The 27922-nt window shown below is 30.4% G+C and overlaps 2 protein-coding genes across 2 annotated transcripts; one reads left to right on the top strand and one right to left on the bottom strand.

The window, feature by feature from the left end:
- Positions 1-1442: 1442 nt before the first annotated feature.
- LOC114383595 (kinesin-like protein KIN-14F) lies at positions 1443-10356 on the bottom strand. Its single transcript, XM_028343291.1, has 17 exons — positions 10176-10356; positions 9879-10053; positions 7497-7813; positions 6509-6841; positions 6278-6346; positions 5948-6172; positions 5765-5846; positions 5558-5653; positions 5300-5479; positions 4868-4974; positions 4184-4362; positions 3873-4037; positions 3531-3784; positions 3068-3231; positions 2793-2990; positions 1964-2679; positions 1443-1848 (listed from the first exon to the last, which is right to left on the bottom strand). The coding sequence occupies exons 2-17, from the start codon at positions 10045-10047 to the stop codon at positions 1686-1688; spliced, it is 3417 nt and encodes a 1138-aa protein (XP_028199092.1). The 5' UTR covers positions 10048-10053; positions 10176-10356; the 3' UTR covers positions 1443-1685.
- A 9009-nt stretch (positions 10357-19365) lies between these two features.
- On the top strand, positions 19366-27777 carry LOC114384490 (uridine kinase-like protein 3). Its single transcript, XM_028344162.1, has 15 exons — positions 19366-19504; positions 20361-20536; positions 21301-21392; positions 22858-22927; positions 23847-23965; positions 24277-24373; positions 24752-24831; positions 25169-25363; positions 25492-25575; positions 25664-25724; positions 26265-26325; positions 26646-26739; positions 26849-26921; positions 27100-27182; positions 27314-27777. The coding sequence occupies exons 2-15, from the start codon at positions 20386-20388 to the stop codon at positions 27488-27490; spliced, it is 1437 nt and encodes a 478-aa protein (XP_028199963.1). The 5' UTR covers positions 19366-19504; positions 20361-20385; the 3' UTR covers positions 27491-27777.
- The last annotated feature ends 145 nt before the right edge of the window (positions 27778-27922 follow it).

Here is a 27922-nt window from a genome sequence, read left to right as displayed (position 1 = left end):
GAGATGTCACCAGAGCATTGATGATCCTTTTTATTGCTTTTATCTATTAATAGATTGATGTCTCTCTCAAATTGAAAGATGAAAATGAAAATAAGTTGCACTTCTAACTTTAACCCTACTAGAGCCGCTTTCTGCATTATTTTCAACCTAATTAAATTTAGTAAGTGTCACATTTGGAAAAAAGGCATCAAAGGAAGGCGTTGGTCGAGATGTTATCAGGTTTTAATACAGCGTGCTTTTGGAAAATCCTTCCATTGTTATTATTATGTAAATACGTTAAATTGAATATTCTGATGAGGTTGAAATTATATTTAATATGTGGAGTTTGGTGATATGCACACAGACCACGTTTTCAGTTGGTGTGCATTAGTAAGGTGAACCGAAAATTTAGAACTAAAAAGTCAACCTTATATTTTATTTTCATAAACTCTTTTTAGGAATACTAGAGATAATTTTTTGTTTTAAAAATAAAGAAAAGACGTATTTCTCTCTCATACTTCCTCTTGCAATCACGCTCAATAACATTTTAATTTTTATGTCAAAATAAATTTAATTCGGTGTGTGCATATGGTGAGAATTGGAATAACAACTGAGATAGTTCCATATTTATGCAGAGGATATTAGCAAAACCGTGTTGTGTGCAAATCAGCAAAACGGAAGCGGCGATTGAGGATGATTTGTCGAAGGGGGTGCAGTCCAGATCCGAAAACACGTAGGAGAGAGAAGCACTTAATAAATTACGTCAAAAATTACTATAGTATCCCAATAATGAGATAGATTATTAGGATAAAAGATAAAGTTGGCTTTTCTGTTGTAAATTTTTATGCACCTTGCTATACCAACTGAAAAAATGGTATATCCATGAGAGAAAACCATATATGCCAAAAGTTATAAAAACTAATTGAATATTCTGATGAGATTGAACTTAAATTTATTTCTAAAGCAATAATAGACATCAATTATCATATTGGAAATCATCATCTTGTTGCCTCCAATTCCTGGTTATTCTTTGACCATTTCCTCTGTTTTGGCAATAAGTAAGTAAGTAATCCACTAATTGAGTCTCTAACTCACTGACCCAATATGGACCGGGTTGTAAGCTCTTCATTTTTATAACCATTAAGTACACATGTAGCGTCCTATAGAAATTATAATTCAATAATTCCGTGGGGGAGTTACGGGAGTATAAATATAATTTGACTGAATGTGAAACATGTATACGCTAAAATCTGAAAGTTGATATGAAATGGAATGCTAACAGTAGAAGCTTTTCACAAAAATAATAAAAAATACAGGACTAATTTGTAAAATATATAAAAAAAAAATACAATATTTTATAATAAAAAAATATTCAACCTTGTACAATTGTAATAACAAGGTTTTCAATAAAAAAAATTTACCTTCCTCCATTACTTTTGTTGAATTTGTAATGGGAAGCTGAATTCATAAAATGCAGTAAATATACCTCTTATCAATGTAGCACAACACCTCAAGATTTCAGAAGTATAATGACATCCAAAAATTTAAATTACAAACGAGCAACATAACACGAAAACAGAGGAAGGTCGCACAAACTGACCTCGAGACCTCAGTCAACAAAATTATGTGAGCCGGCACTCCAACATGAACATCAATAGTTGTCACTGTACAAAAATAAATAATTATCAAATTTTAAGCTGAAATCCTCAAGAGAAAACAAAAAACTTCCCACGTGGCGTAGATCGGCTCCTTCTAAATTCAGGCAATGTAGTATTGGTGCCCTCCTTAAGATTGCGACCTGTACCATGTAGTAAAATTTTGTTTTCAACTTTGCTGGACAATAAAGGCTCAGCTGCTTGCATTATTCCTCTGCATGTGACAACAATACTCATTTATCAATCAAGCTATGAATAATGTCATTTTCAATGAGAAGAAACAAATCAACGAGCATAGCATAATTTTTTAATGATTCTTTAAGCCATACCTTGATCCAATGTTCTGAGAATTCCTAGAGATGTTCTGATGTATCTTTTTAATATTTACAACACCATTGACTGCAGACTCCATGAGGCGTATATCATTTTCTGACTCAAAATAATCGCTTTTCCGAGGTGCCTCCATGGTCATTTCTCGGCCAATTTCCATGTCAGAACCAGGTATCATATCAGCCTTTTGAATCCTAAAGGGCAAGTGCTGAAAATGCTTAAACTTGGCCTTACTTTCAGCCTTGTTTTTCCTAGTACCACCTTGTCTTACTGAACCAGGAGCTTGCTTGATTTGTTCCTCTTCGTGTTCTTGATGAACTTTCCTGGAGTTGACCTTCTGGTGGTTGAAGAGAGTTTCATTAGTGTTATCCTGCTTCACTGGCTCCTGTGAATGCAGATTCACCCTTGAGTTATTGCCTGTAGATGAGGCCATTGGCATTGTGACAAGCAATTTATTTACTAGTACTCTAGTTGGAAATGGATGCTTTAAGATTGGTTGGTTGTCTGATGTGTCACTTTTGACCTTGCTTTTAATGACAGACCCTCTATCAGTGGATATTGATCTCCTCCTGACTGGAGGTGATGGTGATCTACCTTTCCCTGAGCTCACTAATTTTTCTTCAGCTAGAAGAGACATTTTTGGCATGGAGTCCTTCTCTATAAATGTTGAGGGAAATCTTGACCTTCTTTGCTTACCCGAAGAACAAGTTTTAGCCTGTAAATATAATTTCAGATTTAGAGAGTACAAATTACACTTCATTGTGATACAATTTCCTAATATAATTTGACACAAATTTATCATTAAAGTTTATATAAGCATGCAATAACCTCAGAGCTTCTATCATCCATGGGTCTTTGACAATTTTCAGGCTTCATGTTGTCACTGGTACCATTTTTGGGCAAACGGAAAGGTGAAACAGCTCTTGGTGCTGCGTTCTGAGATTCTATGGCATTTCGTGCATTCCCAGCTTTCCATTGTTGTAGTTCAGTTTCCTTCCTCTCCAATGCTGATTTGATATTTGATATCTATAAAATTCTCAAACTGTTATAATATTGGCTAAAGTTAACTTTAAAATTGCTCTAGTTATGACCAAAAACCAAACCTCTTCCTTTAGCTCCCGAATTTCTCCAGTTTCTTTATTAGATTGAGCAGCACCAAGTTCAATGGTTGCAACCCTCTCTGCAAACTTAAGTGTGCTAATTGTTTCTCCAAGAGCATTGACTTCAGGATTTATATGAACAAACATCAAAGTTTTTGCATGGCCACCTATTGATATAGGGGAAAAAAGCACAGGTTAAGTTGTTTTATACAGAAATTAAAAATATAAAATTACTATGGCATTATACAAATACATTAATATTTAAATTGCAATTCATTAATCAACCCATCTCAACCCCTTCCCAACTAAAAAACAATTAAAACAACAGAGGGCAAAAATCTGTAGTAGAAAAAGATGGTGGTTGAAGCTGAAAAAGAAAACAATCCCAACTTTTAATGTTGTTCTAGCCTATTATAATGAGGAATGTGTACAGAGAAAAAAAAATCAATTTAAGTCTGCTTGTTACCTAATGAATCTTGTAGAACTTGTGTGAGCTTGCTATTTCTATAAGGAATATGTGGACTCTTTTGTGCCAAAGCAGAGATAACATCCCCAAGTGCAGAAAGAGATTTATTTATATGCTGGGCCTCCTTTAGTCTCTCGCCAACAGCCTCAGATTTGTCCACTCTCTCACTTCCAGCCAAATCCACAAGATGGAGACAACCCTTAAGAATGGAGTTAGACACTAAGTCCCTCCCTCTGACATGAACTGTCAACACACTGCAATTGGATGGTAAAGAAATCTATTTAAGAAAAATATATTATATGGTTAGAGTAGCCATCAATATTTATGAAGAAGAAATTTTACCTATGAGAACGGCTGCTTCGCTCATTTAGAGCTGTAGCACCAACAGCACGATTCTTCTGACCAATTTTCATTAAATCAAGAACATCTTGAGTACAATTAACTGGGACTAAAGATGCATCAGGCACATTAAGACCATTCAATTGAGAGTTGTTTCGTATATCTAATGTATGTCTTGTTAAGGAAATGAACAAACCAAAAAAATATATCATATTGTTTTTTTTTTTTTGGAGTATGCAAAAAGTTTTGATATACAGAACTGAAAAATGATTACAATTTAATACAAATACAGAAAGTATGGACTTGAAGGATATCTTCTGTTAGAGCCATCGCTGACTAATAAATCTCTCACTTGTTCATTGTATATTTCAATCATCTGGACACCAACTTCATATTTTATGGCATCTGCTCTTTCCTTTGAAATATGAAATAAGTCACGCAAAGCCCTATAGTTTACACCCCATGTCTCTTCAGTCATCAGATCAGGGCCACTCTATCCAAGCAGTAAAACACACATGCATGAGAAAAATGATAAGACAATATTATAATGATTTTGTGATATCACACTTTCAATGTGGTTAAGGTTTGATCAAGTCCATAAAGAATACAATCAGTTTTCTTTGTGCTGATGAAAACATATTTAATAACATACAGGTCTTTTTAAAATTTTAATTGTCTCCTTTTTAAGAAGAAACATCTCCAAACCAAGATAAGATACTAACTAAAAGAATTGTGTACCATAACAAATCATAAGATTCTTGATTTCAAGTATCCATAACATGCACCACAAACAATGGACAAAAATCTACATTTTTCTACTAGTACATGAAAAGAAAGTCACCAATTTCACTGCAAAACACATAAATACTGATCTTTCTTATGAGGCATGCAATAAAAACAGAGAATTTAAAATGAGGACAACACTTAAATTTAAGTAAATGCATAAAATTGTGATAGATTGCTTCTATGTGATAGAATTTTTATGTATGTAATGTTACCATTGTGTAGGTCTTTCCTGACCCAGTCTGTCCATATGCAAAGATGCATACATTATAGCCATCTAAGGCGGACCTAACCAATGGTTGAGTGTCAGCATATATTTGCTCTGCACATGACAAAGAAAAATCATCATAAAAGTTTCAAGTGAGAAGATATAAATTTCAAAAAAGATTATTTTATTTGTAACAAATACATTACATATGATATCATGATCATTATCATTTAACAATCCATTATACAAATACTCGTTTTTGTTCATTCTTCATTACATAACCAAATCTCTATTATCTAAAACAATATGTCAAAAAATGTCCATTATTATTTTCAAATCTTTACTATATTTACAGATAGTCATTTAGGAATAATCACATAGAACAAAGTATTTGCTGGCCCTATACATTTTGCAATAATATGTCAAAAAATTAAAATACCTTGGGTGGTACTTGTTGCAAACACCTTATTGAATGAAAATACCCTTCTAGCATCTTTTCCTTGCTTATGGGGATTCATAATCATTATGTTTCCATTGTCTCCTATATAATCTACAGTAGATTGTCCATTTGATTGTCCTGGTAAGAATGGCCTCACTCTGCAGTAGACCCTAATGGCTCCTGTAAGGAAGCAAATCTATTAAAATACATAAATAATGTAAGTAGATCCTTGACAAAGCATCTCGGATTCTAGTGTACCTTTCAGATCTTGTACTTGATTGTAAAGAGAGCGATTCTCCTCCAAGACTTTATGGTAGGAAGAGGAGGCCTCTTCAAGGCTCTTTATATGACTCTCTAAGAAGTACATAGAACTCAACTTAGCATTATGAAAGAATATTGCATTATAAAAGATTTTACATACATGAAGAATATTTTTCATGGAAAAACAAGTCTTTGGATCATTACCAAGCCTTCTCAATTCTTGGTCCCACTTGGATTGAATTTGTTTGACCTCCAATTTTATCTCTTCATAGAAGTACTTCAGTTTCTATAGACCAGGGAAAAAAACACCATTACAGTGAATGATGCTAATCTAATACCGCATGATAAATCTTCTAAAGCAGTACATTGGATTTCCCAATTTTATACCTCGAGCTCTTTTTGCTGGGCATCACTTATTTCAGCATGCTTGGCAGAATAACTGGCATTGTGCTGATTACTATCGCGTTTTCCACCGCAAGTGCATAGTTTAGAGAATTCATTTGATGCCAAACTACGTCTTTGATTTAGATATAATGTGATAGCTTCTATGAATTCTCTCTTGGAGAGGCAACCAGTATTGCCTTTCAATATTTTCCTGAGGAAATGTCCAAGCTGCAGACAATTGTTGAATTTTAGGTAACCTTACAAACACTGAAAGTGATTTTACATTACAAACGTGATAGCAAGACAAAAAAGATGCATTAATTTCTGAAGTACCTGAGTGCCTTGAGAATCAAGCAATGCAGAAAAATCATTGACAACCTTCCTGAGCAAAGTATCAATTACCTACACAATTTCACCCAATCACAAATAAGATTGCTGATCACATGAATCAAATGAATCTCCATGCATATATTTAATTTCTCAAAACAAATTTCAAACAACAATCTAATTTGCCAGTCCTAAAAATTACAAAAATCATACCACATAGGAAAGGATCTTACCTACCATTGCATTCAAAGGCAGATCATCAACCCCATCAGCCTCTCTGAGGTAAGCCAGGAAAAGTTTGAGTCCAAACTGATCAAAAACAGAAGCCAAAGCATTAACAGCTTTGGTTTCTTCAACTGAAACCTCTCCAGACAGATGAAGAAACTGCGATGACTCAGTCTCATCAACAACACTTTCAGTGCCCAGTATGTTGGAAGAAGACCATTTAGGGAAGGAAGTAATCCTGACAGTTCCACCATACCTCCACACTCCAATCCCACCCGATAGCTTCCATTCATAATACCCTTTCAAACAGAGAATGCAGTCCACAACTTTGCTCGACGAACCCCCCTACAAAAAAAACTCAACCCCTATGATGCACATATATCATATCCAATACGATACAATTTTCTAAAAATATATAAGATACAATACGTATAAGATACACATATAGATATGTATAAAAAATCATAAAACATAATAAATATATAATTGCAATTCTACAAATCCAAAGAACATACTTCTTATATATTACTAAAAATAAAATAAAATTATAAATGTCAGAAAGCGAGTTAAGAGTCTAACCCAACCCTACAAAATCAGGTTTTAGGGAGCGGATTGCTCCCCACTTATATAATGTATCTCGGCACTAACTTTAGACAATGGGAGACTTTAACATGTCTCCCTTTTGCGCACAGTTACTCACCATGCAACACACCTCTGAGTCTAGGGTGATCACAATTTAGGTGGTTTTTCCAACAATAAATCATTCTAATCATAAATCACTTCCTATCCTATTGTCTACAAATAAGAATAATTTCCATCTTTGGTTCATGAAAGAGACAATGTTTCTTGAAATTCATGCATTGGACATATACACATAGCCATAGGTGAAGTATCCAAACAGATACGAAATTAAAGTATCGGTGCTTCAAAATTCAACCCCATTAACAAAATAGAGCAAAGTTAGTATCTTGACGTGAAAGGAGAGGAGGGTCATGGTCACCTTTTCCAAATCGGAAGCTTCGAAGGTCAAAAGCTTCATGTCATTGACAGCTTCGAGAAAGTTTCGCATGTTCTCGAAATACTGAATTGCAGACTGGGCGGGCCCCTCCGAAGACTGAACGGCGACGTTATCGACCACCGCATTGTCGACAACCTTGACGACAGCGCCGGGGTTGACTCTGTTGAGGACGTTGCAGAGAATGAGACCGTTGCGGAGTGCGAGGCAGAATTCCTCTTCGGAGGGTTCTTTGGAGAGTGATGAAGACGCGCCATTGTCCATTTGCCGAAGCCATTCTGCTGCTACGTACCTCCTTGAAGCTGATTTCACAAGCATAAACAAACAACATTTGAACAACAAACAACAAAGAGATGGCGGGTAATGTCCAATTGTCTATACGCCACCGTTTCATGCACACTTTTTCTTTTTCTTTTTTCTTTTTTTTTACAATAACACAACATTTTTTTAAGAAGAGAATTGATGGATTTTATTCAGATGTGCTAGATAAATGTTGTATATTTTTTTATATTAAAAAAATAAAATTAGAACTTAAAATCTTGTGCACACTTCCCAATTTTCACATTTTAGAACAACCTTTTTTACAACAAGAACAACCTTAGTGATAGTCTTTCGATCAAAATTTCATTAAAAGAATTTTAAAATTAAAAAGTAACGCTATTCCTTTTTTTTAAAAAAAAAATCATGTCAAACTTGCATTAAATTTCTTTGAGAAGGTATAGTGGTGATTCATAAGAGAGAATTTTTTTCTTAAATTAATAAATAAATAAATTTAACATGTCTACTCTCATTTCATACTCTCTCAAGAAATGTTACCAAAAAAAAAATACTCTCTCAAGAAATGTCGTTTATTGTTATGCTTTTGACTTTGAATTCTGTTAACTTCAATTACAATCAAAATATTTATGAATTCCGATTAAACAAAGGACAAAGTTTGAATTTTAATTAATCAAAGGTTAAAGTTAAAGTAGTCTAGTCTTGATTGTTATTTACAGCAGTGTTGCATTAAATGGGTAACAAAATCATGGTGTTTCCTGTTTGAAATTAGGCCATATTACTTTGTTAAGTCAAAGAATAATTAATTGTAAAGTACTGTAATAAATACTAATGTATTAACTTGACTTTATTTGAATACCATGTAAAATTACTTATAAAATAGGGTTATAAATTTAAAAGAAAATATTAAACATTCTTCATTTAAAGTTTTACATAAATAATTGCCGAAAAATTAAAAATAGATAAACCTACACTAAAGTGAGTTAACAAAAATGTTATCCCACCAATAGAACAAGACTTTGGTGGGTTCTTAAATCTTAATTTCAATCAGTACTAGTTCTTAAATTAATAGAATAGTTGGCACATATCTTTAGACGACCAGGCTTGAAATCACAAAATTTGAATGACAATCTCAAAGGCCCACGCCACCATTGAATGCTGGTGGGCTGGGGGAGTGATCCCATTTTAGAGCAACACAACACATCCCAGGCAATGCATAATGCGCTTTATAATTTCGTGCTCCACGATCTTTTCATTTGTCCTCTGTCCCATTCTTTTTCTCTTTTCCAGCCTCACTTTGTTTAATCTAGTTACACTTATTATTCATTATTTGTCTTTATTTTTACAGTACTTTTTTCCCTTTTTCCTTTTCTTAAACAAAGAAATAATGTGCAAGTGATAATTTAGTAGATAGAATAGAAAAGAAAATGTAAGAAACAAATCAATTTCGCTAAGAAAACCAAAGGAAATGGGGAAAAAACACAAGAAACTTTTTCTATGACTATAAAGAAACATTATTATAATGCCAAAAAAAAGAGAAACATTATTGTGAAACAATAAAACGTTGTTCTCTTTTATTTAAGGGTGTTTTTTTAATTATAGGGTATATTTTTTAAATGCGTATATATGAAAAATATTATTAAAAAAAAGAGTAGTAAAGATAACTATTTATGTTCAAATAATGAAACTTTTCCAAGAAATGTGCCTGAACTCAAGCAACAAGCATGTTTCATTATTTAATCTTAACAGAAGATTAAGTCTTTTTTTGCGGGGTATTAGTATAAGTATCACTTGTTCATTATTCCTAAATGGGTCTTTGGATTTATTTTTTTTGGAAGAAATATTATTAACTACTTCAAATTAAACACAGATAGTATCAGTGCTTTCTAGTTTCAGTTAGCTCTAAAACTAAGTTCTCACCCCCCTGTTTTGGTTCAATCTTGGGGGACAACCTTAAATTCCTATGCTCTCAAAGATATTATTTTCAGAATACAAATATTAAAAAGTACTAGCTGATAAAATCTAAGTTCCCAACTCATTGTTTATTTGTGATTAAGCATTAGATGACATAATCGTAATCAAAGTTGATACCTGCTTCCTCTGCTTTTCTCTGAGCCAATTCATGATCGTTGATGGTCTCCTCCGTTACACTGTGTAAAGTCTCATTGTTGTTACATGCTGAAGCCGCCGAACCTTTCAAATTCAATCCTCTCTTAAGAGGAGATATGAAATTAGAGTTTGGTAAGGTTTCCTGTGGCATGTTTCCCTGCAACACCAACAGTTGGAGAAATGCTTCAATGCAGTTCTTAATATAGTATTAGAATCCAACCACCGAAAAATAAAATTCAAATTGTTTTGAGTTTAAAAAGAACTTGGCATTTAAAATACCTGGGAAAGTGAAGCTTTGGGTTATGAAGATCGGATCTGAGGCAGAAGCGTGAGGAGAAACAGGGTTCTCGTGGATTTGATTTGATGATGAATGAGCGTTACAGAATGCGAAGAGGCTTATATTAAATGCTTGGTTTGAATGTGGTGAGGGTTGAGAGAGAAACAGAAAGAAAGAGAACTTTAACAAAACAAAAAACCACCTTAAACTTGAACTTGCATTTTGAACGTTGGTGTCTCCGTCACTCCCGTGTCCTTGGGGGATCACGGCGTCTTAACGGCGTATGTATCCGATGTGGCGTCTGATTAGGTGGCAACTGTGGTCCTTTGTGGGACCCACGAACGGCACGATTCGCCCTGAATGACGTCGTACCAAAATATTGCCTTTCATAACTTTTTTGCTCCCCAAAATTTGCTTTCTTTAACTTTTAAGAGTTTTAATTTAAAAAAAAAATAAAAATAGACACAATCATCACTTGGTTCCAATGAAAGAAAACAAATATAATTAAAAAGAGAAATTTCAATAAAAATAATAAGTTATATTTTTTTATAAAGATTAATTATCATTAAAATTAGTAAATACTTTACCGGATGATATAATATGATAAAACAATAAAATAGAAAATAGAAATGTTGATAGAATATTTAAGAAAATAGAGCATTTAAAAATTATTGTTTTTATTTTTAAAAAATTGTTTCTCCCAACGTAGTTGCATGTTTAAAAGTATATTTATTTGGCGGATTAAAAGTTTATTTTTTAGAATGTAACATCTTTATGTTTGTAATAAATTTTGAAAATTATTTTTTTGGTGAATTGATTCCCGTAAATTTTATAATTATTTGATTTTTTATTTTTATTTTTGTATATTTTTATTCCCATAAAGATGGATGAGAATATTATTTCTATGGAAATATGGAAAGATATTATTTTTTTTTTTTGCGAATTACAAGCAAAAAGAGGACTAGAAGCCTCTAACCCTCTATGAAACGAAACATGAGCTATATCAGCTCTAAGCACGTTGACAATACCATTGTAAAAAATATTATACTCTTTTTGAAGATATCTAAAGATATTATCTAATTCATATGTAACTTTCATTTTAATTTTTTTATTTAAATTATTTTAAATTTTAAAAAAAATTATAAGAATATTAAAATGTAATCAAAAACACTTTTAAATATACATGAAAATATACTCCTAATTAACATATTTCTTAGAATATGATTCCTACGAGTATAATATCATTATGTGAAATAAATGCTCCTTAAAACTCAAACACTCAAGAATGTTGATTAAGCTAGAAGAATACCACGTTTGGTACATACTTCTAATTCATTAAAATATTTTTAAATTTAATTTAAAATAAAATTGTCAATTAAATAAATAAATATTTAAAATATTTCATGGAAATGTAGGATTCCTACCCTTTAGATGGGAATATGAAGATGAAGAAACATGTACACTATGGATTCATTAGAATGAATTATCTCTAAAAATATTTTTTATTACCTTATACTCCCTCCATTCTAAAAAAATTATTTTCCCAAGTTATTTTACACAAATTAACAAAAATCAACAAATAGATGAAATAGAACAATATTTTTATAAAATTAATCTTGTATCATCATTAATTCATTTATAAATTTTGTTGTTCACCATTAATATTATAAAGGATATAAGTGAAAAAAATATAATTAATGTGACATTAAAAAATTAAAATGATAATTATTTTTAGATAATTATTTTATGTTACACCACAATTAAGAAATGGGACAGAGGGAGTAACAACACATAAAAAAACACATTTTCATTTTCATAACACATTTTCATTTCCATGTTATTGAGAATCCAATAAGATTTTGTGAAATAAATGTCCTCTTAAATTTGACTATTAATGAAAAAACTAAATATTTTTTTCCAACTTTCTTTTTACATTTCATATCATTTTTTTAATCTCTCTCCCTTTTTGTATAAAATCATTTATTTACATATTAACATTTACCTGTTTTCCTCCTTTATTTTCTTATACTTCTTTCTACGGGTGTATATTTTCCAATATATAAATATATTTTCAAATAATTTTCAAGTCAGGTTAGGAGTAAATACAATTTATATGTAAAACAACTGACAAGTATCTCATATATTGTATGGTATCTTTAATTTAAGTAAAAAGCATGGAACGTGAAGAAATTAAAATTATAAGATAATAGTATATATATATATATATATATATATATATATATATATATAATTTAAATACATAAATAAAATGAAATTATAAGTATATCTTTTTTTGTTTAAAATACATCATATAATATATTTTAGATTTAAGGAGAAAAGAGCAAAATTTTCCCGGCCTGTTGTCAAGTTACCACAGTTAAATTTAGTTTATTTCTGCGTAACTCACCACAGTTAAAAATAAAAATTGATAGCCAAGAGAGATTATGGGACCTATTGTTGACGGGGAATAAAGGCATATGATAAATCTATATTCTATCCAGGACATGCGTTAAACATGAGAGCCAAAATGTTCCAAAATTCAAACATGTTTCCGAACGTTGATTCCCCAATTTATATATGTTAGATGTTTGCTTCTTTTTTTTTTTTTTATCTATCTATTTACATATAAATTAGATTTTTGTACAAGTATTATTGTATAATTTAATTTTAAAAACAAAATAAAAAACAAATATATAATAAAAAGATATTTTCATCTGACACAGTACTTTAAACAAGGATACTTAAAAAACAATACCTGCCATTAAACAAAATACAAACAATACTTCTTTGAATTTTTTCTTGAAAAAATCGTGGAATGTGGACGGACAGACAGACCTGGTGTCTCAATGGAAAATACTTTATTCGTTGTTTAAAGATTTTTGTAATTATTTTTCTTAATTTAATTTATTTTTTAATTACTTTAGTTGATTAGCAAAATATTTTGCTCTTTAATAAAAAAATGAATTCTTATTTTTAAAAATAATAAATAAATGGCTTAAGCTATTGTTTTATTTTTATATGAATAAAAAAATAAACAGAATAATATGATTTGTTTTATGTGACTGAAAACAATGAACTAAGATTAGAGGGTGTGATTCCGAGATCACCATGGAAGAGTTGTTGCTACTCGAACTAATTTTAGAGGCCCATGTCTAACAGTTGCAGAAGGAGAAGATTAAAAAGATTAGAGAAATTGATAAAAAAAAATGGTAAAAAAAGATAATTTAAACATGACAATAAAAGGACGGAACTAAATAATTAGAGAAGTTAAACATGAATGATAATAAATAATAAAAACATGAAAATAATAAATCCATGAAGACATTTAATGTTTTGTTTTTGGGTCCATAAAATTATTTATTTTTGTTATTCTAGAATGACCATCTTGAGTTGTAGCATTTGATACATGATGCTTATAAACGTTTCAGGTCCAATAACAATTCCTGGCGTAATATTTGTTAGATAAAATGTTCAAATTAGCGCCCTAAGCACAAGAAACTGTTTAATTCAATTATGACCTGTGGGCTTATTCTCCCAGGGAATAACTATTGGCACCCTCTTAATTGCTATTTACCACAATACATTAAAAAGATGCATATACCCTTATTCCTTCCCCTACCCCTCTATTAAGACACACCTTAGTTAGAACACCCCCCACCCCCTTTCCCTCACTTCTTAGTTTTTCTTCTACGTTCTTGACCCCTTTATTGTTTTTGGTGTCACACCCCCTTTCCCAATCCCTCTCTTCCCCATTGAACTTTCCCTCCATCACACTCTAATTTTGTTGAACCAAAGTGTTCTAAAATTCCATTGATTTTGACTTCACAAGAGAGCATTGCAAGCTCATTTTTTCTGTCTTAAAGATTTGATGGAACTTGTTTTCGTTATATACCTAAATGAGGTGCACAACAAAAAAAAGTTTGTCATGTACCCAATCAAATACACAACATAAATAAGTTTTCGTTATGTACTTGGAAATCAATGTATGTTTTTATATGTTTATTAAATTTATATTTATTTTGCAAGTTTGTTATGTTGTGTACATCATATATTGGACAAGTAGGTCAAGTGGGCTCTAGGGACAACACAATAAGAGTGATAAGTTGCCATGGCTAATGATACAAAGCTTGACTACATTGTTGAGCGAGGTTGCTCCTGCAGTGGAGGAGCAAGAGGCATCATACCCAATTTTAACATTTATTAATATTTTCTCAAGATTTGATCTAACTTAATACTACAAAATCAATTTATGAGATGAAGGTTATTCTTCCTCTTATATATTTTTATTTGTAGATATTATTAGTGTGTCTTAATATTTTCTCATAATTTGAGATTTGATCTAACTTAATTTAGTCATATTTTTAATTGATGTGGGATTACCATTTTTTTTACATAAATATGAAAATATTATAATTTATCTTTTTCATAATTTTAGTTTATTGATATTTTTATTATCAACCTTAATAAAAATATAAAGTATGAATAAAATAAAACATTAATATTTCTTAAATGCAAAAAAATCTTAATAAAGGAAAACTTATAAAATACGTGTACTTATTTTAAAAGGAAAAGAATATTCATACACTAAAAGAAAATATTACATAAATAATTGAATGAAAATAGTTAAAAACATAAAATGATATTACCTCTAATTCTATATATAAAAAATATATGATGAACCATCAAAATCAATAAAAATGATAATCACATTTAATATTATTATAAATTCAAAATTTATTATAAAAATATCATTAAATTTAAATATTATAAGTAATATTCACATTTAATATGTGAGTACTCATAATTTAATGAACAAATATCTAGTAAATGAAATTAATAATAAATTAAAGACATAAATGAAAGTTAAATCTAAATAAATTTCAAAATTAATTATTTTTAAAGGATTTAAAATAATAATTTCTTATAATTAAGAGGAAAGAAAATATCAATCTGTTGCTTACAATGTCCATAAGACCAGAGATAATAATAGTACTCCATTAAAATAATCATGTCTATAATTATTGGACTAATACTAAATGATCATTTAACTTAATAGTATAGTTAAAGTGTTAAACCCAAGAGAATACTCTCGATTTCAACAATTTCGATTTTCAAGGCATGAATGAATTGTGAATCAGGCCCGAGACGTGGATGACAATTAGTGGGACCCAAATGGAGGCGGGCAAGATGAGAAGCAAGACGGAAACGACACGACCTACATCAAGAATAATGTCATTTATCTTATAACAAATTACAAATTAACAATTCTTTTATTTTCTAAATATTATAAAAAAAATCAATTAAAATATAAAATACACATATTTATTTTTTTATGAATAAATACTATATTCATAAATAATAGTATAATATTTTACATTATATTCAATAACAAATTATTATATGTATTTTATTGATTTTTAATAATTAGCTTAAGAGTCTTAAAAATAATTTTTATTATTTGAGGATATAAAATAATTATACTGGATACGGATGTTTATTAAAAAAAATACAATGAAGAATTTTAATTTTGATTAATTTAGTATAATTTTTTCATCCTATTAACTAATTAAGAATTACATTTAAAATGCTTATTATAAAAAAATTAATTTCGATGTATGGTTAGTGTTAAATTTTTAAAATTTCTAATGAATTAAAAATCATCATAAATATAATTCTTAAGATTATTAATATAAAAATTGACAAATTTAATGTGCATCATAGTTCATAATTAACAATAATGTAAAATCTCCTTAGCTGGTTGGGGGACAATATAAGAGAATGGAAAAAAATGATGGAGAACAATATTCATTTTCTTCTAATTTTTGTATCCTTCTAACTAAGGATTTGAAGGGATGAAGAGAGAATTTAAATAATTTAAAGTGTCCTAAGACGTAAATTATCCCAACTTATGTTTTAAAATTTAAAATTATAACTGTCTGAAAGTAAATTAATTTTTAAAATTTCATACTCTCTTATGAACCAAATAAAAAAAAAGGCTACATTGATCTCCTTCCTTTATGAAAACCTTTCTTCTCCTATTGTCTCACCCAAACAAAATGTCTAATTAAAATCCCTCTTCTCTTTTTCTTTCCATTAAAATCCTTTCTCTCCTTTGAACCATTTAGTCTCAATTAGTCCCTTTGTGTTGTGAGAGCATACTTCATACACTATTTACTATATATATATATATGCACAATAGATATTTTGATATTTAAAAACTAACTAACTTCTTTTAAAATTTTAGATAAGTTTTGTCTGGCATAATAAATTATTTTTCCAACACAGTTAGAAAAAAATTAATCATCTTTAACACACACTTCCTATAAAATGAAATGAAAACAAAATACTTAATTTTATACTATTTAAAGTTATTAGTTAATTTCATTTAAAAAATAACTACATTCTTTAACTACTTTTAATCATATTAATCAAAGATAATTTTTACATTTGAATTGAATTAAGAATATCCTTAGAATAATAATTTAAATAAGATTAAATTAGTTGAAATTAAGTCCACGAAAAATATTATTTTGCTATAATTCAGTTCATTAAATTGGACATTCCTTTCTTAAATATTTTTTTTAATAGGTCCTTTCTTATATTTAAGTCCACAAAAAGTATATATTTTTTGCTGTAAAACTATTGATATTTAGGGTTAATATACCTAGATTAAGAAATATTTGATAAGAATAAAATATTAATGTATTTAGTTAGTTTAAAATAAGAATAAATTAAAGTATCAATAACTTTAGAAAGGAGGTCATATATATTAAAAAATCTGTACATTATTAAATATTAATAATTAAATTCATACTATCAAAAAAAAAAATTTAAAATAATGAAAGGTGTAGAAAAGGAAGGAAAGGGCCTTAGGCCAGACATGAGATTCAGTGTGAAGGTGGATGCTCAAAATATTAGATCCTGCGGGTGTGGGGCCCTCAAACAGAAGACACATTAAGTCATTAATTAACCATACCACACTCCCCTGTCTCCCTACCACTTCCATACCCATACGCTACGTATACTATTTGATTCTATACCAATTCCCAATACACATTGTTCTAAGAAATAAAAAATATTTTTAATTTAAGAAATTATTATATAAAATATGCTATTCCATAGTTTATTTGTTTATATCTTTTTAACAAAATACACGTATGATTGTAAGAGTATTCTGTTATTTGGCACAGAATATTCATGCCTTGTTTCGCTTATGATTTATTTTTATTGAAAAATCCAATTGATTATTTTTAATAGAATTTTTTTTTAATATTATTTTTTCATTCACAAATCTTGAATCCCTACTATAAGCGAATTCAAGAACACTTGAACTAATAACTTATTAATTTTATAAGGAATATTTTATATATGTTTGGAATAACAGTAAAAATTATATTATTTGAATAATTAATTATATGTACAGTTAATTATTTGTATAATTTATCATAATCATGATCAATTTTTATTTGAGTAAGTTTGTTGAAAAGCCATTTAAAAGTAATTAATTTTTTTGAATGCAACAAAAAATCAGCTTTTATATAGTAAAATAGTATAAAATATAGTCGAAAGAAAAAAATAAGCTGTAAAAACATCTTATCTTTTTATCAATTTTTTCTTCTTCTAAATCTAAGCTAGGATCCCAGACAACAATCTTATTTTATAAACAAAATTATTTTCTAAAAAAAACGGAATTTGTAGAATATAAGAAGATTAATCTTCTTTGAAGAGCTAAAGGTTTTAAAGGTAAGTTGCCTTTTTTAACTTGATTTTCTTTATACACAAAAATTAAAATTTGAACCCTTAGTTACTTGCTCAAGGAATCTAAATCCATCACCACTTGGACCCATTGCTTGTTGATCATTTGTTTAAAAACTTAATTGCACTTTTGATTTTCTAGGTATAGCAATTGTGAGCATGGTTAACCCAAAGGTAAAAGAATTAAAACTCAATCTTTAGACCCACCAACAATCTTTATTATTAGTTTTATAAAATAAAAAAGATCTCGCATATTGACAAAAAAAACTAACAAAAAGACTTAATATATAAATCTCATTCAAAGTAAAAAAAATTCTTAAAATTTACTTTAAGTCCCACACAATGTTAAACCATTCTTATTGTGTGATTTTGATCCCAAATATTCTAATTACACAAATGATATAATTGCATGATTTTAGTCTTTTGGTCAATCTTTCATTATTACATTTCTAATAGACTGTGTTGATATAACATTGACTCGATAATTATATATTTTCCAACACATATATTAATGTGACTTAAGTATACTTTTAGTCTCTCACAATTACAATACTTATTAGAATTACAATACTTATTAGATTAAAAGTATAACTAAGTGTACTTTTAGTCTCTTACAATTACATGTTAATTATGACTTCACATTATCTCCACATATCATCCTCAACTCAAGTGCTACCTTAACAAAATATATTAGGGATTGTTTGATTCATGAATTTAATTATATTTTTTGAAGTTTGGAGGATACTTGCAACTCAATTTGTGCAACTAAAACCTATGAACCAAAATTACCCAATTACCTTGAAAGATAAAGAATGCAATTAATTCTTATATTTAATAACATATTTAATATTTTTTTCATTTGCATTCATGAACACATTAATGAAATCGATTAATAGTTTTAAATAAACTTTGGACATTAGCACTTATTCATATTGGTTATGATGGTAAAACTAACGGAAAAAATAATTGAAAGTTGGAAAGCTGGAAAACTAGTTAATAATTAAAAACTAATTTTTTTAAGTTAATTTATTAAATTATAAGTATTTAATAAAATTAACCGAAACATAAAAGAACTAAGATAAAAAAAAAAAATTAAAGATGAAAAGAGAATAAAATCAGATGTTAAAAGTTTACCGTTTAAAAAAATATTATTTGAAATAATATTTTAAAAAATCATAGAAATTACTTGAAAAAAAAAGTTAGAAGTTATTTAAAAAATAAGTATTTAGTTAGTAAAAAAATAAAAATCAGCGTAAATGATTTGTCCGTAGCGCATGTTTTTGGGTGAAGCAGTGTAGTACTTTCAAGTTTTAATTCAGGATGGAAGAAGGTGGTAATTTGAAGATCCCGTGAAGATGAAGGTCTCTACATCTCTTTCCGTTTATAGCTCATTGGACGTCACTATATATATAAACTAAAAAAAAAAAAAGGTAAAAAGGCAGCGTCTGATAGTGCACCAAATAAAGCATCATATCTGTCTCTCACCGATTATATATAAATATATATTTTCCCTTTTTTCTTTCTTTCTTTCGCTCCGCTCCTCTTTCTCTATTTCGTACAATTCTAAGTTCATCAGGTACTTTTTGCCATCGTTCAGCATTTGCTTATTTGATATTCTCGTCTCGTCATTTATCTGGATCTGGATTTCTTAACTTTTAACTGCATTCATTCATTCATCACTGCTATCTCTGTCTTTAGTACAATGGCTGCGCTAATTCGCTCACGTTGGAACTGAACCAGTTTCAATTTATCTGTTTGTTTGCACTTTGCACGCAAATATATATACTCTCTCTCTCTCTCTCTCTCACACACACACACACATATATAACCTCTCGCTGACTCTGGTTGGATGGATTGTTACGTGCACCACATGGTGATGATATCATGTCTTTTGTTCATCGGATCGGATGGAAGCGTGTCATGTATATGTCGATGATGTCCTGATTAATTTGATTTGATAGATCATGGCGTGGAGAGAATGAGATTGGAAAATAATTTTTTTGTCCATTACTTGAGGAATTTACAATAACACTTTGGTTTTATTGATTAAAAAAGCCCTTGGTATATATGTAGATGGCTGTACGAAGTGATTTTTTTTTTTTTTTTATCGATAAACATTAGTTGTTAGTTTGGTTACAATGTTAGTGAGAGTCTGAAAAGGAATTGGAACCTGCAACTTCTCTCTTCAACTACAAAGTTAACCTTATAATTCTTGAAGTGAACTTGATGACAAATGATGCCTCCTAAAGGGTGAATCCATCTAGAGCATTGTTCTACTGGCTAGTCTTTTAGTGAAAATTAGTAACATTACCAAAGAGTGAAATGGTTGGCTTGATCCAATCAGACAAATTTGCAAGCTGTTAAAACTATTGTTATTCATATTCTTTTATTGACTAGTATTTGCATGTTATTGATTTCTCTATGATTTTCAGGTATTATTTATCCAGGTCTTTGCCTATGGGTACTAAATCAGCTGTTGACTTAATGGAGTCTTTATCCGAGGTTCATTTTTCTGGATTTCACATGGATGGCTTAGAGCAAAGAAAGGCTGGCACAGAGCAACCAACCACTTCAGCAACTGACATGTATAAACAACCTTTTGTGATAGGTGTGTGTTTTTGCATTCCAAGCAGCCTATGTAGTCATAAATTCCTGATTTGTCTATTTGTGTCCTGGAATTCAATGTTTGTACTTGGTACATTTACTTTGTCGTGTGTTTGTTGGGTATCATCTAATGTATAATAGGGTACTAAATATATTAAGTTTTTGGGATGATATAAACTGAGGTTCTAGATCCCATATGTGGATTGTGCTGTTCTGTTTGGCAGAGAAATCTCAGCAGCTTTCTTTTTCCTCCCCGTATTTGCATATGATTCAATTGAGCCATTAGTTTTTGAGTTTAAGTGAAGAAGAACAAAGTTAGCTTTGAAGACTATCATACTTCACAATTTATTTTATCTTCTCTAAAAGCTAATTTTAACTTAGGCATAAATTAATTTTATCTTATGAGAAAATTTTATTTCATTTTTTCTTCCATAAGTACTTACGGAGAAGTTGAACCAAATAAGATCTAGTCCATGTTCTTGCACCACAATTTCATTTCAGCTGATCATTCCTCTTACTTGGTCATCCTACAGTTGGAAATTGTGGTTAACTCACACAGCTAACACCTAATCATATAAAAGAAGAGCTTCCCGCAAACTCACACACTTAACATTGAAGTTTTCTTTGTTTCAAAGTTTAGAAGAACGAGTTTTGAAAATAAGATCGTAACAACTTTTTATGTCTTAATTTCACATCTTACCAACTTTTATTTGGTATCTACGATTCTAATTCATTTTCTATTTACTTTTTGGTTTGGGTATGTGACAGGTGTTGCTGGTGGAGCAGCATCCGGTAAGACATCAGTTTGTGATATGATTGTTCAGCAGCTTCATGACCAACGAGTTGTACTTGTTAATCAGGTATCCAATTCTTGCAAAGTACCAATCGTCTATCTCATTTTGGTGTAGATTGAAACGGTAGGAATAGATTAGAAGAAAAAAAGAAAGATAAAAGAGAAAGTAAATGTAATAAATGGTGAGGTAGAAAAGAGAAAAAATAAAGTGAAATTAATATGAAAGAGAGAGTATCTGTATGCTTGTAATAACCATTGATTTTTTCTAAACGTACTGGGGAATGGTGATCAAATTGAGAATTTATAAGTATATAAGTCTGTGAGTCAGATATTAAGGGAATACAACTAATAGTTTGCGGTTAATGCTTCAAGCCTTATAAGCATCCTGTATCCTCCATTATCTGAATCCCCTTGGTATTTTGTTCGGCCTTGTTTATTGGAATGATTTTATCATCTTCGTCTTATATTTTCATTGCAACATTGACATTCTATTGGCTACCATTCACCAAAATTTCTCCACCTCTATTTCTTTTTCAAGTCAGATTCAGTATTATGTTGTTCTCAACACCTCTTTTATCATGAACATGTATGTGTTTCTCCCTCAAAATTTCCATCCAAATATCAATGATTTTGTCAACAACAGAATACATTTGAATACACCATTTTTTAGTTGACAAAAGTAAAAAATTCGTTGGAAGTATTTTCTAACATTTATGCTGTTAAGCCATCTTCAATGGGATTGCTCTTTTGGCATTAAAAGTGTCTAGTAACTCGAGTCTTATTCTTCGGGTGTTGGAGAGCAATTTTCATGGGTTACAAAGAAAGCACCGTTACTATATGAAACAACTAGTGCTTTCTACTTTTTAACGAACTCTAATTAGAAAGCACTAGTTGTTTTAACGGACACTAATTAATAAATAATTTAGATTTGTGTATTGTTTATAAATTAAACTACGTTTTCATAATATATTACTTTATATTTTTTTCACATATTAAAATTATTATTAATTTATAATTGATTTTATTTATTTAAATTATTAGTACATAGTATTTTTTCATGTATTCTAAAAATTAATTAATTAAAAATTAGCGCATAGTTATTTGGAAGTGAACATTTTATGGAATTAAAATTTATTATATATTTATTTATCACTAAAACAAATGACATAAAAATATTTTAAACTAAAATTAAGATGAATAATAAAATATAAAAGAGAAAGATCAATTGTGGAGCCTACTTTTTAGAGTTGATAGATTGGAGAAATTTTTTATTGAATTATTAAAGTAATAAAACATTATGTCAGTGAGGAAGTGAAAAATTATAAAGTATTAATTATAGCAAATCGTGTGAGTTGCTTGAAGGAGATGCCCTTAACCTTTTATTTATTTATTACATATTTTACTTGTTCCTTTTGTACTTTGGCCTTCTTTTATCTTTTTTGAGGGTATGTGTTCCAGAATTTGGGTTGATGTTTCTTATTGTACATGATGATACGTTGAGCGTAATAAATGAATTATTTATTTTACAACAGGATTCTTTTTACCATAATTTGACTGAGGAGGAACTTACAAGAGTACAAGATTACAACTTTGACCATCCTGGTCAGTTCAATTGTACCCATTAGTCTCTCATTATTAATCAGTAACTTTCTCTTTACATTAAGACATTATATAGGATCATCACTCAGGAGAGGATTGGATAAAAAAGTCCGGAGCTACATCAAAATCCTTCTTTAGATAGTCTTGTTTTTGTTGTTTCGGCCTTCTCTTGGGTCCTTTTATAAATAAAAAATAAACAGAGAGAGAAGAAATTATATAGGATGAAACATGCACTAAATTTATTTGGATGCTTGTTTTATTTCCTTTATTCTAAATCTACTTATTCTCCTATATCTGGAGTTCTGTTTTTCCTAAAATGCTTTTTGAGAATTGGGTTAGAAAGCCTAAAATAATATTCACGTTTTAGTATTGTTTTGTTTTTATCAGGTCTTATATTTTTACGTAGATACTTAAATTTCTTGCAAAACAAGTTCAATACATTCAATGAGTATCAACTCCATCTTTCTTACTCTAAGAATGCTTCAGGAATATCAAGGGTGGTGTCAGGGAAAAATTAACCTTTGAAAGATGTAAAGCAGAATTTACCTCAAAATTAGCTGATTAGAGACATGAAAGTGTTAATGAAATTCCAGAGCTAGAATATTCTCGCATTTAGCCTAGAGATGAGTATGGTTGGTGAAACCACTGCAAATTTTACATGTCAGAGTGTTACTCAAATTGTGTTATATGCATTATGAGCCATTCCAAAGGTTGAACAAAAGTTCATTTTGTATGGTACGATACTTGAGTACCTAGCAAGCATAATTAGTATAATACACCTAAAAACTGATAAGGTAGCAACTTTTGATATGGAAATTTTAACGTTTAAATTTATATATATATATATATGTGTGTGTGTGAATGAGGGTTCGTAGACTGCTATAGCTACTTTATTCCTAATGTATGTTGTTGATGTCATCAGAAGCTTTTGATACTGAGCAATTGCTACGTGTCATGGACAAGTTGAAGCATAGCCAAGCAGTAGATATTCCAAAGTATGACTTTAAGGGTTACAAGAATGATGTTTTTCCAGCAAGACGGGTATATGGAACATTCAACTTTTTATTAGTAACTTTACTACTCGTTCTTGAAATGCTTAACAGAACAGGCCAAGATTGATATAATTTTCTATTTTTGAGTTTTTATTATCATGCTAAAGAATAGTTTTTTATTGCATAGGCTTGACATGACAATGATTTTCATAGTTGAATACGAATACTTTGATGTACTAATGATTGCCAAATCATGCAGTACATGTTTCTTCTTGCGTTTTATCTCCATTAGAGGGGAAATTATATGGAATACAATTTCAGCCATACTTCCCTTTTATGCTGGTTTAATGTGTTTTGCAGGTAAACCCAGCGGATGTTATTATTTTGGAAGGTATCCTTGTTTTCCATGATCCACGAGTGCGGGCATTGATGAATATGAAGATATTTGTTGACACAGGTCCCTTATTATTTAAGTTCCAATATAACTTTTATAACTTACTGTATTGTATTTTTCTGCGGCATTTCTTACTATATGGATCTGTTGTCAGATTCATTTTCCTTTTAGCCCCATGGACTTAAATTTCGCCCCTCCTAATCCACATTATGATATAGGAGAATGCATATTCTTCACGTTATCTACAAAAATGCATATTCAAATTATGCTAATGACACTATATCTTCATCTTTTTTTCCCCCCATTTCTTTGTTGGTTTCTATTTTTATTAATAATTGCCTATGTCTTCCTTCTAGCTATTTACAAGCATGCATATTTTATATCTCTTTGTTGCACTACTAAGTTATGCTATCACTTTACATTGTGAAATGTTCAGTGCAGATGCTGATGTTCGTCTGGCTAGAAGAATTAAGCGTGATACTGCTGACAATGCTCGTGAAATTGGAGCTGTGCTTGATCAGGTAGCTACCGTCAGCCACACCATTTGCACTTCCATTATCATATTTTGATTATCTTCTGGTTTTTTTGCCTTCACGTTTCTTACATGTACTGCATTTCAAGACTTGGAAATGTTGTTTTAGTTCATGTTGCTGAGAGGCTGTTATGAAATTTCATTGATTAGAAAACATGTAAGAAGTCAGTTTTTATGAAATTAAATCTTCAATGATCTGTTTTGAGGTTATGATTATAAATCAAGCTAACATATTTCGTTTTTTTTATGTCTACCAATATTAGTAATTCCCTTTTTTTTTTTACCGTATATTAGTAACTGTTTCTTATAATATATACTTGATGCAGTATTCTAAATTTGTGAAGCCAGCTTTTGATGACTTTATTCTTCCCACCAAGAAGTACGCTGATATCATTATACCCCGTGGAGGAGATAATCATGTGGCTATTGATTTGATTGTACAACATATTCGCACGAAGCTTGGTCAGCATGACTTGTGTAAAATATATCCTAATTTATATGTCATTCAGTCTACTTTTCAGGTACCCCTTTCTTGTTATTTATGGTCTTTATCAATCATCCCATCTTCCCCGTTAATCTGGAACTTCCAAATTCGATTTTTTTTTTTTTTATTAAAAGTTGAATCATCACGATAATTGCTTCGATGCAGATACGGGGTATGCATACTCTGATACGTGATTCTCAAACAACGAAACATGACTTTGTATTTTATTCTGACCGTTTGATTCGTTTGGTATGTAAATGGGGTTCATTTGTTGCTCTTAATATTAGTGATGGCATGGCATTTTCTTCAAGCATTTAAATTTCGCCCACTTGACCAGGTTGTAGAACATGGCCTAGGGCATCTTCCATTTACAGAAAAGCAAGTAATCACTCCAACTGGTAAGCTGTTCTTTTTCAATGATGGTTGCCTTTGCTTGTATTTTATGTGCCTCTAAGGATGCAATATTCTCTTCTCATTGCACTAGAAAGTGTTGTGGATGATGTGCCTGTTGGGTATCTCTGGTTTCTAAAATCCTGCCATATTATTGTCACAAAAATGAGGAGTAACATGAACTACATGTTTCCAGCCTTGTTTTAGAATTGTCTGTCTTAGACCACTTGAAACTTCCAAGTTGTCCAAGACATAGACATAATTCAGCCAAGTTGGAAGGACTACGAATAACTTCTGCTGTCTGAATTCCCAATCTAAGAAATGCTTCATAGAATGGGAAACAAAGGGGTATCATATTATTTTACAGTAGAGAGACATGTTCTGTTCATGATGTTAATTGCTGCGATTGCCATACTGAAAATGATAAACTTTCCTGTCTGCATCTTAGCTGATATTCTCCTTCAAATATTTGCAAAATAGAATTAATTTGTTTCACGTCTTAACCTTTTTATGGTCACAGCTAAGCTAATACTTGTCCTTCAATGCAGGATCGGTATACAGTGGCGTGGATTTCTGTAAGAGGTTGTGTGGTGTCTCCATCATCCGGAGGTATCGTTTTAGTCCAGATCAGAAGTCACTTGGGCATTTGTTTAAATATTGTTATCCTTGCTACAACAAAGTTTTGACTAAAATATTTTCTTGAACATTTCAATAAAGAGAAAGATCTATTGTTGATTTGGGTTTATAATTACCAAATTGTTTAGATTGCATATGATACTCTACTTGTTTTCCTTGAAAATATTATCCAACCTATATTCTAAGAAACTAGTTCTTCTTTCCTAATTACTCAGTTTGATGTGAACCTATGATCACTGCAATTTTTTATAAACAGAATTTGTCCTTAAATTTGATATGCAATCTAATTTCAGTGGGGAGAGTATGGAAAATGCTTTACGAGCATGCTGCAAAGGTATCAAGATTGGGAAAATTCTTATTCATAGAGAAGGTGACAATGGTCAACAGGTTTGTCATTTGCGTGTGCTTGGGTATACTGTTTTGATTCATTTCATGATCACTAACTTGTCCTGTTTTTTTTGGTGATTCACTAACTTGTCCTTTGATTATTGAGCAGCTAATATATGAGAAGTTGCCTAATGACATCTCAGATAGGCATGTATTACTGCTGGATCCCATCTTAGGCACAGGTTTGTCATTCTCGTAATGTTTATTTTTATGGTGTTTTTTTATGTTACTATACGAACCCTCAGTAGCCAACTGCTACTTAAGTTACATAGCAGTTAGCATGATAAGGGTATATAAAAAAATTGATATTTAATTTGTTGGTTTTCATTTTGATTAACTTTAGAATATCTTCGTCTTTAGGTAATTCAGCTGTTCAAGCAATTTCTTTGCTTTTAAAGAAGGGTGTACCAGAGTCCAACATTATATTTCTCAATCTCGTATCAGTAAGTTACTTGTGCCTGTTGTTGTTCCTCTGTATATCATATATCTTGCCATTTCTTTGTTATTTTCTGTTGCTTCTTTCTTTTCTTGTACCTAATGATTTGCATATATATATATGCTCTCATATTGCCAGGCACCTCAAGGTGTTCATGTGGTCTGTAAAAGATTTCCAAGAATAAAAATCCTGACATCTGAGATTGAGATTGGTTTGAATGAAGATTTCCGTGTCATACCTGGCATGGGTGAGTTTGGGGACCGGTACTTTGGAACAGATAATGATGACCAGCAGGTGGTACCCCCTTCACAGTAGTTATACTTGGGAGGAAATTCACAATATTTTTTGGTTCGTCATCATTAATGAGACCTTTACTGCGGAAGGGGGAAATAAAATTTGCTGAATTAAGATTCTGCTGGGCTCCGAGTTATTGTTCTAAATCAATTTTGATCATAATATTTTGTTTGATTTTACAAACATATGCATAATCGGAATATTCCAAGGCAAATTTTGTATTACCTTTTATTATTATACCGGAATTTTTCTTTGAACTTATTCTTTGCCGGACACTGGCTTATCAAGATACATGTTTACCGTCCAGAGATTTTTACTTCATAGATATAAACGATTATGTAAGTTCTTTAATTAAATATCTATCACTCTCAAAACTGAGAATATATAGCGAGGGTAAATTGCATGAAGATGTAGCTTGAGGATGGAACTTGATTCTGAAAAAAAGACAAAAAA

Source organism: Glycine soja, chromosome 14, assembly GCF_004193775.1.
Source record: "Glycine soja cultivar W05 chromosome 14, ASM419377v2, whole genome shotgun sequence".
Taxonomy (NCBI): Eukaryota; Viridiplantae; Streptophyta; class Magnoliopsida; order Fabales; family Fabaceae; genus Glycine; species Glycine soja.
The sequence above is the reverse complement of the archived record's forward strand: the minus strand, read 5'-3'. Positions and strand labels throughout refer to the sequence as shown.